Raw genomic sequence first — 11,767 nt, 5'->3', positions numbered from 1 at the left:
AAGATCAAGGGTGACAAAAAAATGTAAGCACAGGCTTTTGTTAGAACATGTCTATTAATTTGGATATCTAACGTTGTTAGATAATGCTAAAGAGGTCAAAGCTTGTTAACAAGATCAAACTGGTTAGCTAGCTATGTTCTAAAATGCACATGCACCTCTTCCCCTTTTAAGTAAAAAAAAAGAGATCTAATTTGCATTGAAGAGACAATTGTGTGGTAAGTAGGAACATTACACCAGTTCCTATGACACCATCATATTGGTCTATCTGTCAAATTGACCTTGCAACAAATAGCCAAAAACATCTGGGTTCTCTGGACCAGGATAGACACAGTGGGCCAGATCATATTAAACCCTACTGAGAAATGCTTTCTGCAACACTCTTTTTTTTACTCCCAGGGTCCAACATGGCAATCTCTGCAACGGGTACTCTGGGGGTCCAGCTGTACGGTGAAGAGGGACTGTTTTTACACCAGTTCCAACCACTTGATGGCTCCACAAGTTTCCATGGCGACTTCGCTACTGTTCCGGAGACTAGCCTCCTCCAGGTTTCTGACCCTCAGGTCCCTAAGCTGCTCTGCTTCTTTGCTCTGCCAGGGGCACCCCGCTCCCAGGGCCCCTGGGAGGAGAGAACCAACATCGCCTCAGCATGAAAACCCTGGTCAATGCCTCGGCTATTCCGCCCTCCTTCCATTCCTGGGTGCCCCCCTGCTGATAGCTGTGACCCAGTCCTACCTCCCTGAGGTGGCCTACTCCCAGGTGGTCTATGGGGCCTCCATCATGTCCTTCCTGGGCGGGGCCCGCTGGGGCTTTTGCCTGCCTAAAGGAAGTTCTGCCCAGCGCGACTGGATGAACCTGGGCAACAGTGGTGCCCTCCCTGCTGGCCTGGCTGGTTCTGCACTGCAGGGACAATATCGCAGAGGGAGCCCTGGTGGTTATCATTGGGCTGGGCCGGGCCCTGCACAACAATCAAACTCTGCTGCCTGGCTACCCCGGCTGGTTGAAAACCATACTTACTCTGGTGGCTACCTTCTCCCTGGATGCCACATTGACACTGAAGGAGATGTTCCCGGAGAAGAAGATCAAGACAGTTGACTAGGTAATGGTGGCTAGGGGATACTCACTCAGAGTTTACACTTGAGAGCTAAAGTATCTCAAGAAGACAAGTGAATGAATAGTGGAACACAGATCAGGGTCTTGTTCAGTAGGAGTTAACGGGAGAAAATGGAGGTGGTGCAACATTGTTTAAAACAAAAAAAATGACATTTTCACATGAATTTTCTTTTAATCAATGTGTTATTCACGACACATCCGTTACTCAACAGGTGAGAATTGAAATCTAAATTAACTTTAATCTAGTGCCGTTGCCAAATGAAGGTAATACAAGCTACAGTATTTTCAAACAAAGGGACATTTCTCAGTGTTTTTGGAATAGTGAGTACTGACTAAAAAAGGCACTGATATTTACAGTGTTTTTTTTGTTGTTTGTTTTATATACACAATGGCTGCGTTTCAGTCAATGAGACATATTAAACAGAAATACTGAGTGCAACAGTTCTACTACAGAGTAATGTACCTTAGTGATCATTTAACAAACGCTGTGAGCACAGCAGAACGATACCATAAGCTTACCATTTCCAACCGTAACAAAGTTTCACGAGGGGCCATAAGTAACATTTTTCTCATAGTAGCTTCTTCCTTCAGCAGTCAAGTAAGTGCAGTACAAGGTTTAATATAACTCAGTGTAAACACATGAAGCCCATTGCACTAGCAGTCAGTCAACCTTCAGTCAACATGGATAACTCACAACTCTCATGGAAGTTAAACATAGTTTTGGTGGTAATTTTGAGAAATTGAAGTTGGGCAAAATGTATATTCAAATTTCCATTTAAAGTGCACAGGTTGAAACAATTGATAGGATATCACAAAGAGTGACAGCCAGCCATCCCATTCTCAGAAACAGACAAACATCCTTCATACACTTCAGTGGAGAATATAATGGTCCTGAAAGTGCCAATGTTTTTAAGTTCACACAAATAAGCTGAGACAATACAGTAACAATGAAAGCTATTGACCATCCAGAAACACTGGCACACTTCTCTGAAACAGAACAGTGAAGTGACTGATTGATGGAGACAGATGGGTCTGCCATGTGACTGACTGGGAGTAAGTACTGTAGCCTAGCCAGCTCATTTGAATCAACAGTTTCTTGGTTGGCAGTGTCCCAGTCATCCGTTTGGCTCAGTGTACGTCTAGTTCAGTTACATAAAAGCAATTAAAAAAAACAATCCAGAATAACAAAACAATCCAAACATTCTGAAATCCATCTATTCCACTCGAAGTCCACAGAAAGTGATTTGTCTTGTATTTTGAAAACACCAAACTCTTCTAGCTAAAAAATTCTCTGTGTTCATGCTCTGTGAAGAGCTCAAAAGAGTATTCTACAAGTCTCATCCCAACTGTAGTTCACCCTCCATTAGCTAACAGAGTACAATGTGTGACCATGGGTATAGCAGATAACGGAATTCGATTCTGCTGCGGCGTTCTGCCACTGCTGTTCAAAAGTTAAATACATTGCTGGTGAAGGCCATGTTGATAATGAACTTGAGGACTCGTCTTTGATATGGCTAAGAACGTCATATGCAGTTGTCTAGTGTGTCCAACCTGGGTAGCAAACCCAGTCTCCTGCTGCACCACAGAGTCAGCCCACTAAGGGCAAATTCATAACGGAATTACGCTGAGACTCACTTTAAAATATGTCAAACAGAAAACCAATGATTACAAAGTTAAACAAACCATAGAACTCTATGCACAATGCCTACTTTGAACAATTTCCAATGGAAATTTTACAAAAACACATTTCCATTAAGAACTGTGCCGTTAAAGTTTGGTACAGAATAAAACTGAGGGAGATTTTACTGTAATTCTGTTACGAAACTTTGCATCTGCAGTTTTTCTAGTAAATGTATATTTTTTTTACTGTGTAAATTGTTCAAAGTATTAGTTGTGCATAGAGTTCTATGGTTTGTTAAACTTAGAAATATGTTTTTTTATTCACTCATGACTGCACGGCCAGGCACGACTCCAACACCATCATTAAGTTTGCTGATGACAACAGTGGTAGGCCTGATCACCGACAACGATGAGACAGCCTATAGGGAGGAGGTCAGAGACCTGACCGTGTGGTGCAAGGACAACAACCTCTCCCTCAACGTGATCAAGACAAAGGAGATGATTGTGGATTACAGGAAAAGGAGGACCAAGCACGCTACCATTCTCATCGACGGGGCTGTAGTGGAGCAGGTTGAGAGCTTCAAGTTCCTTGGCGTCCACATCACCAACAAACTAACATGGTTCAAGCACACCAAGATAGTCGTGAAGAGGGCACGACAAAACCTATTTCCCTCAGGAGACTGAAAAGATTTGGCATGGGTTCTCAGATCCTCAAAAGGTTTTACAGCTGCACCATCGAGAGCATCCTGACGGGTTGCATCACTGCCTGGTATGGCAACTGCTCGGCCTCCGACCGCAAGGCACTACAGAGGGTAGTGCATACGGCCCAGTACATCACTGGGGCCAAGCTCCCTGCCATCCAGGACCTCTATACTAGGCGGTGTCAGAGGAAGGCCCTAAAAATTGTCAAATAATCCAGCCACCCTAGTCATAGACTGTTCTCTTTGCTATCGCACGGCAAGCGGTACCGGAGCGCCAAGTCTAGGTCCAAGAGGCTCCTAAATAGCTTCTACCCCCAAGTCATAAGACTCCTGAACAGATAATCAAATGGCTACCCAGACTATTTGCATTGTCCCCTCCCACGCTGCTGCTACTCTATCTATGCATAGTCACTTTAATAACTCTACCTACATGTACATATTACCTCAATTACCTCGACATCGGTGCCCCCGTACATTGACTCTGTACCTGTATGCCCTGTATATAGCCGCGCTATTGTTATTTACTGCTGCTCTTTAATTATTTGTTATTCTTATCTCACTTTTTTTATAGGTATTTTCTTAAAACGGCATTGTTGGTTAAGGGCTTGTAAGTAAGCATTTCACTAAGGTCTACACCTGTTGTATTTGGCGCATATTTGGCGCATTTATAGCTCTGTAGCTAACTCAAGTATCCAGATCTCAGGCAAAGTTACTCATCATGTAATCTCACGGTACCAGACATAAAACCCTATTCTCGTCTGAGAATGAGGTTTGTTCCAGAAAAAAAGAAAACAGCTACTCATCAGGTTTCGTGGTTCACCGAACCACCTCCCTTGGTTCTACTAGGGCTCAATCTCAGAGCACGGCCACGCCCCCGTCACAGCGACTGGTGATCATGTTGCCAATCTCCGTCCAGGTGTCCAGGTGGGGGTCGTAAATCTCCACAGAGTCCACCGTCACGGGGGCCGAGAAGTCTCTGCTGGAGGCCCGTCCCCCCACGGCGTACAGCAGTCCATTAACGGCTGACACGGACACCCCGGCCCTCGCCACTGCCATGGGGGCCACCTCCACCCATTTCTCCTTTTAGAGGGAAGGAGTAATGGATACAGAGTTGAGAGAGACCGTCTGAGGGAAATCAGAGGCGTTGTAGTGTTTCCATCTACAGTTGAAGTCGGAAGTTTATATACACCTTAGTCAAGTACATTTAAACTCAGTTTTTCACAATTCCTGACATTTAATCCTAGTAAAAATTCCCTGTTTTAGGTCAGTTAAAATAAAGTGGTGATCCTAAGAATGTGAAATGGCAGAATAATAGTAGAGAGAATGATTTATTTCAGCTTTTATTTATTTCATCACATTCCCAGTGGGTCAGAAGTTTACATACAGTCAAGTAGTATTTGGTAACATTGTCTTTAAATTGTTAAACTTGGGTCAAACGTTACGGGTAGCCTTCCACAAGAAGTTAGGTGAATTTTGGCCCATTCCTCCTGACAGAGTAACTGAGTCTGGTTTGTAGGCCTCCTTGCTCACACGCGCTTTTTCAGTTCTGCACACAAAATTTCTATAGGATTGAGGTCAGGGCTTTGTGATGGCCACTCCAATACCTTCACTTTGTTGTCCTTAAGCCATTTTGCCACAACTTTGGAAGTATGCTTGGGGTCATTGTCCATTTGGAAGACCCATTTGCGACCAAGCTTTAACTTCCTGACTGATGTCTTGATGTTGCTTCAATATATCCACATAATTTTCCTGCCTCATGATGCCATCTACTTTGTGAAATGCACCAGTCCCTCCTGCAGCAAAGCACACCCACAACATGATGCTGCCACGCCTGTGCTTCACGGTTGGGATGGTGTTCTTCGGCTTGCAAGACTCCCCCTTTTTCCTCCAAACATAACGATGGTCAATATGGCCAAACAGTTATAATTTTGTTTCATCAGACCAGAGGACATTTCTCTAAAAAGTACAATCTTTGTCCCCATGTGCAGTTTCAAACCGTAGTCTAACTTTTTTATGGCGGTTTTGGAGCTGTGGCTTCTTCCTTGCTGAGCGGCCTTTCAGGTTATGTCGATATAGGACTTGTTTTACTGTGGATATAGATACTTTTGTACCTGTTTCCTCCAGCATCTTCACAAGGTCCTTTGCTGTTGTTCTGGGATTGATTTGCACTTTTTGCATCAAAGTACGTTCATCTCTAGGAGACAACGCGTCTCCTTCCTGAGCGGTATGACGGCTGCGTGGTCCCATGGTGTTTATACTTGCGTACTATTGTTTGTACAGATGAACGTGGTACCTTCAGGCGTTTGGAAATTGCTCCCAAAGATGAACCAGACTTGTGGAGGTCTCCAATTTTTTTTCTGAGGTCTTGGCTGATTTCTTTTGATGTCAAGCAAATAGGCACTGAGTTTGAAGGTAGGCCTTGAAATACATCCACAGGTACACTCAAATTATGTCAATTAGCCTATCAGAAGCTTCTAAAGCCATGATATCATTTTCTGGAATTTTCCAAGCTGTTTAAAGGCACAGTCAATTTAGTGTATGTAAACTTCTGACCCACTGGAATTGTGATACAGTGAATTATAAGTGAAATAATCTGTCTGTAAACAATTGTTGGAAAAATGACTTGTGTCATGCACAAAGTAGATGTCGTAACCGACTTGCCAAAACTATTGTTTGTTAATAAGAAATATGTGGAGTGGTTAAAAAACAACTTTTAATGACTCCAACATACGTGTATGTAAACTTCCGACTTCAACTGTACATAAAGCTATGATGAGGTATGGTGACAACGTGTGGCTTTTTAAACAATGCTGTATTTACAGTGCATTCGGAAAGTATTCAGATCCCTTGACTTTTTACAAATTTTGCTAAGTTGCAGCCTTTTTCTAAAATTGATTAAATTGCCCCCCCCCATAATGACAATGTTTGCAATTTTAAAAAATCATACATTTACATGTTTTCTCAGTACTTTGCTGAAGCACCTCTGGCAGTGATTACAGACTAGAGTCTTCTTGGGTATGACGCTACAAGCTTGGCACACCTGTATTTGGGGAGTTTCTCCCATTCTTCTCTGCAGATCCTCTCAAACCCTGTCAGGTCGGATGGGGAGCGTTGCTGCACAGCTATTTTCAGGTCTCCAGAGATGTTCGATCAGGTTCAAGTCCGGGCTCTGGCTGGGCCACTCAAGGACATTCAGAGACTTGTCCCAAAGTCACTCCTGCATTGTCTTGGCTGTGTGCTTAGGGTCGTTGTCCTGTTGGAAGGTGAACCTTCGCCCCAGTCTGAGGTCCTGAGAGCTCTGGAGCAGGTTTTCATAAAGGATCTCTCTGTACTTTGCTCCGTTCATCTTTCCCTCGATCCTGACTAGTCTTCCAGTCCCTGCCACTTAAAGTCATCCCCACAGCGTGATGCTGCCCCCATTATGCTTCACCGCAGGGATGGTGCCAGGTTTCTTCCAGATGTGACGCTTGGCATTCAGGCCAAATAGTTAAATCTTGGTTTCTTTAGATCAGAGAATCTTGTTTCTCATGGTCTGAGGGTCTTTAGGTGCCTTTTGGCAAACTCCAAGTGGGCTGTCATGTGCATTTTACTGAGGAGTAGATTGGTAGAGTGCTGCAGAGATAGTTGTCCATCTGTAAGGTTCTCCGATCTCCAGAGGAACTCTGGAGCTCTGTCAGAGTGACCATCAGGTTCTTGGTCACCTCCCTGACCATGGCCCTTCTCCCCTGATTGCTCAGTTTGGACAGGCAGCCAACTCTAGGAAGAGTCTTGGTGATTCCAAACTTCTTCCATTTAAGAATGATGGAGGGCACTGTGTTCTTGGGGACCGTCAATGCTGCAGAAATGTTTTGGTACCCTTCCCCAGAGCTGTGCCTCTACAATCCTGTCTCTGAGCTTTACGGACAATTCCTTCGACCTCATGACTTGATTTTTGCTCTGACATGCACTGTCAACTGTGGGACCTTATATAGACAGGTGTGTGCCTTTCCAAATCATGTCCAATCAATTGAATTTACCACAGGTGGACTCCATTCAAGTTGTAGAAATATCTCAAGGATGATCAATGGAAACAGGATGCACCTGAGCTCATAGCAAAGGGTCTGAATACCTATGTCAATAAGGTATGTTTTGTATTTTTTTTAATACATTTGCAAAAATGTCTAAAAACCTATTCTCGCTTTCTCATTATTTTACAATAAGGCTAACGTAACAAAATGTGGAAAAGGGAACAGGGTTTGAATACTTTCCGAATGCACTGTATAAATCCACCATAACTCCCTCACCTCTTCAGGGCAGTATTTCTCCACCGTCTCCAGGGAGCCCAGTGCCTCGTTCCAGCCCCCCACAGCGTAGATGCAGTTGTTGAGGCAGGCCACGCCCACGTAGGCCCGCCGGGTCACCATGACGGGCAGGGCACTCCAGCGCCGGGAGATGGGGTCGTACACCTCCGCAGAACGCAGCTCCATCCCCTCATCACTGATCCCCCCGATCACATAGATGAAGCCTAGACATAGGGGAGATGGGAATGATCAGCGGCCATTCAGAAAAATTCCGTCATTGAGACAGCGGAAGCAATTATATTGATACAGTATATTCTGTTGTAAATGTTTTATGTATTGTTGTTGTATGAATTGAATTACCCTGTAACTCGCAGCATCCAAAGTAATACCGAGGCACTGCCATGCTTCCAATGATCTCCCACTTATTCTCTGTCGGGTCGTAGCGCTCCATTGTTTTCCCTATCTCTGATCCAACCCAACCACCTGCAGGAAGGAGACATGGTGAGGAGACATGGTATTAATACCTTATCCCATAGACCCAAGTGAAAGACTCTTAAACACTAATTTCTTCATTCCCTTCTTTAAAAAAAATAACTGATCTGACATGACTGTTTTGGTGAAAGCTATGCAGTGGAAACCTTACTTTCACCTGTCCAATCATGTTAGATATGTGATGACTTCAAGGAGGGGAAAAATTAAGCATGTATTCCCAATCAAGGCCTTGGCTTCGTTAGTTTACCCAGTGCGTAGAGAGCCCCATGACAGGGGCAGACCCCGACACCACATCGAGGGAAGTTGAGAGAGGCCACAGCTGCCCACTGCTTAGTCACCGGGTCGTATCTCTCTGTGCAGTCAAATATCATGGAGTCCTTCTCCCCTGGGAAATGACAAGAAACAGAATACTAGAAACATACCTGTAATGCCCTGAGGAAGACACATGTTGAAACACATGGCATGTTCTCTGCACAAACAAACACAGAACCACACAGACAGGACTCATTACTGAGTGGACTATCCTGACTATCCTAAATAAATAAAATGAGAGTCTCACCTCCCACGACATAGATCATGCCCTCCAGCACAGCCACTCCCAGCCCGCTACGGGCCTGGTGCAGGGAGGACACGGTGGTCCAGTACTGGCTGAATGAGTCAAAGCGTTCCACGCAGCTCAGGGCCCGGCTGTCACTCCAACGGCCGCCCTGCAGTCGAGTGTAGCCTCCTGAGACAGGGGAAACCAACCGTGACGCAACAGCCTGGATCACTTCATGAAATGGAATAATTAAATTTGGATCGAACTGGTACTCATATAATCTGTTGAGTTTACACTGAAGATGCTACAACAAAAATGGCCACCCCAGTTCTGTTTTCGTCAACATATAAAGGTGGCCATGTTCTAAACTGAGGTTTACCTACCTATGGCATAGAGGTATTTCCTGGCCTTTCTCCTTGGCCTCATCTTGGCTGGCTGTAACAGGCTGTACATCTTATTCTCTTTGGGAGACTTGCTGACCTCTGTGTATTCCCTCAGCAGTGTCTGCAGCGCCACCCGCAGGCTGAAGTCAGAAATGCCTACACGGAGAAATTATATGATGTCATCGATTAGCAGCACAACAATAAAAATAAGGGGGAAAGATACTGGTTTGGGGATAAGTACATTTTAATGGTGTGAGGAATAAAAAAGGATCTAAGAAAATCAGTTCTTGATAAATCAGGAGAAATAAGGACATTCCTTCCTGACAAATCAGGAGGAAACATCTTTCCATCTAACCTTCGATGTACTTGAAGAGTCTCTGTGGGGAGAGCAGGGGGAACCTGACTGGGTCCAGCACCTCCACCACATGCTTCTTCCTCTTGGTCACGTCCTGTAGGACCCAGTCCATGGCCGCCGTGAACACCTGGTACTCATCCTCGATTCGCAGCTCCTCGCTGCGCAGCAGCTTCACCAGCTGGCCCTTGGACAGGCCCCAGAACTCGTCCGACACACACACCTAAAGGTCAGATGTTTTGAATGTGATTTTGTTTTTTGATGTCAGTGGTAACAGGTTACACACCCTCAGCAGATTAGAATGAGATGAAAGGAGAAAAGAGCCTCAGAGAGGAAAGGAGGGAAGAGAGAATCTAAAGACAGACAGAGATGGAGGAAGAAAGAGACCATGCGTAGCACCTCCAGAAAGTGGACCTGGATGTAGTTCTCAGTGAACGCCAGCATGTCCATGCAGGCGATCTGCTCAAGGAACTGGTATACCCCCACACAGTTGGACGGGTCCATGTGGCCCTTGAGGAACTCTCCACAGATAGACACCACCTCACTCAGCTGCAGCATGTCTGCTGCCACCATCAGCTCCTGCATGTTCTCCACCGTCACGTTAATCATACCTGGACGGGTTCAGTTCAAAGAAACACAAAGAAATCTGTATCATGTATTACTTACTGTTCTTTGTATGAACACACTACTGTACACTACACACTCAGTAAATGGTACATTTCCTGACAGGGCGAACCTGTGTATATGAACTCCAGCAGGACCTCAAACACTGGTGCCTCCACCCCCAGGATCTGGACCTCTTCCTTGTCTGCCTCGCTCATCCCCCCAGAGAAGAGAGCGGAGAAGTAGGGGCTGCTGGCAGCCAGGACCAGCTTGTGGACACTGAACACACGGCCTCCCAGCCGCAGCCTTACGTCACAGAAATCTGTCCGGAGGCGCATCTTGTTCATCTGGGCCAGGATGAGTCGGGCGTAGCGGTCCGATGCAAACAGAGCCTGCTCAGCGGACTGGGTCGTCACACTAGTTGCAGGTATGTCACCGCTGCCACAGCCACTGCTCCCAGGTGGGGAGCGAGGTGGAAACGTCACAGAGGACATGGTGGCTCAGTGACAGGGAGGGAAAGAGACAGGGGCAGTGTCACAGACACAGTCTACCCTTACTGCTGCTTCATGGTGCAGGACTCTTCAAGTGGACACATCATCTGACTCTAGGCAGAAGAGCACGAGAAACATGAAAGATGACACAGTATGTTATGTTACATTTGAGAATGTAACAAGTTGGTATAACGTTACAATACAAAATAACATCATTATGATAAAAAGTGCCAAATATTTGATGCTGGTGTTCTGTCTGTTGCTCTTGTCTTCAACTGTGTTTGTGAGAACAAGAAATAGAGGGGGATGAATTCTTTCCTCTATTGAGTTCAAGTGATGCATTATATAACTGTTCATGTATCAGTTATAAAAACAAGGGACCTTTTTGATATCACCACCACCATCTGGACTAGTTCAAACTGTACAACCAGCTCATGACAACATATTTGCTATAAAACACAGCATTTCATCCACCATTGATCTGTGACTTTGCTCTGTGGTTGCTAGCTAAATCTTGGATACAAAAAGAATGAAGTTAGTTCACCTCACTTACTAGCAACCAGACCAAGATGGATTTACAATAATGTTAATTTAGTTCACGGTATAAAAAGTATAGCTGCATCATCAGATGGATTGGTGTGTCCCACTAGTCTGGCTACTAGTGTACCGTCGCCCTAGAGATCAGTTGGTTGGTAAGCAAACATACCTGCAGCTAACGTCAGTTAGCTAGCTAACGTTAGCGCCTGCTAAATTATGTGACAGATAGGGTCAGACCATTTTATTATTTGAATGGTAAATCACGACAATAATCGAAAATGTTCAAATGGAACCTTGTCTACACAAAGGAAATATAATACACCAACCTGCACAGTTGCTTGCTAGTCCACATTAAGTTTTCCAGTTAGTTCATTTCCAGCAGGCAACTTCCGCAAACAGATCTGTCAATCTTTTTTCTGGATCGACTGTACGGTCTTGAGTGGATGGAATACTAGGGCTAACTAAGCAAATACCAAACGTATAATGAAGTCAACACCAGTAGATGGCATCATTGCCCTTAGCGTGCAAGTGAAGCACATGCAAAAAATAACCAGGGTTGGGACCAAAGGCCTGCATTGCTGCCTGCGTGCCTACCAAAATGAAGGCCACAGTCATTGAGTTAAAACCACATGATTATTATTTCTATAATTCTGCATGTAG

The 11,767-nt window shown here is 44.8% G+C and overlaps 1 protein-coding gene and 1 pseudogene across 2 annotated transcripts; one reads left to right on the top strand and one right to left on the bottom strand.

Moving 5' to 3' along the window:
- The first annotated feature begins 264 nt into the window (after nt 1–264).
- On the top strand, nt 265–1,961 carry LOC106569398 (transmembrane protein 69-like; annotated as a pseudogene).
- Nucleotides 1,962–3,840: 1,879 nt separating this feature from the next.
- ipp (intracisternal A particle-promoted polypeptide) lies at nt 3,841–11,550 on the bottom strand. 2 transcript variants are annotated; one of them, XM_014140732.2, is made up of 10 exons: nt 11,434–11,541; nt 10,213–10,681; nt 9,864–10,087; nt 9,480–9,699; nt 9,125–9,280; nt 8,763–8,930; nt 8,451–8,588; nt 8,072–8,194; nt 7,715–7,935; nt 3,841–4,511 (listed from the first exon to the last, which is right to left on the bottom strand). In XM_014140732.2, the coding sequence occupies exons 2-10, from the start codon at nt 10,571–10,573 to the stop codon at nt 4,287–4,289; spliced, it is 1,836 nt and encodes a 611-aa protein (XP_013996207.1). In that variant the 5' UTR covers nt 10,574–10,681; nt 11,434–11,541; the 3' UTR covers nt 3,841–4,286. The 2 variants fall into 2 exon arrangements, with proteins under 2 accessions (XP_013996207.1, XP_013996208.1); XM_014140733.2 differs by having other exon boundaries at nt 3,845–4,511; nt 9,876–10,087; nt 10,213–10,683; nt 11,434–11,550.
- Between the last annotated feature and the right edge of the window lie 217 nt (nt 11,551–11,767).

The sequence above is a fragment of the Salmo salar genome, chromosome ssa14, assembly GCF_905237065.1.
Source record: "Salmo salar chromosome ssa14, Ssal_v3.1, whole genome shotgun sequence".
Classification (NCBI taxonomy): Eukaryota; Metazoa; Chordata; class Actinopteri; order Salmoniformes; family Salmonidae; genus Salmo; species Salmo salar.
This window is presented reverse-complemented; position numbering and strand designations above follow the sequence as displayed.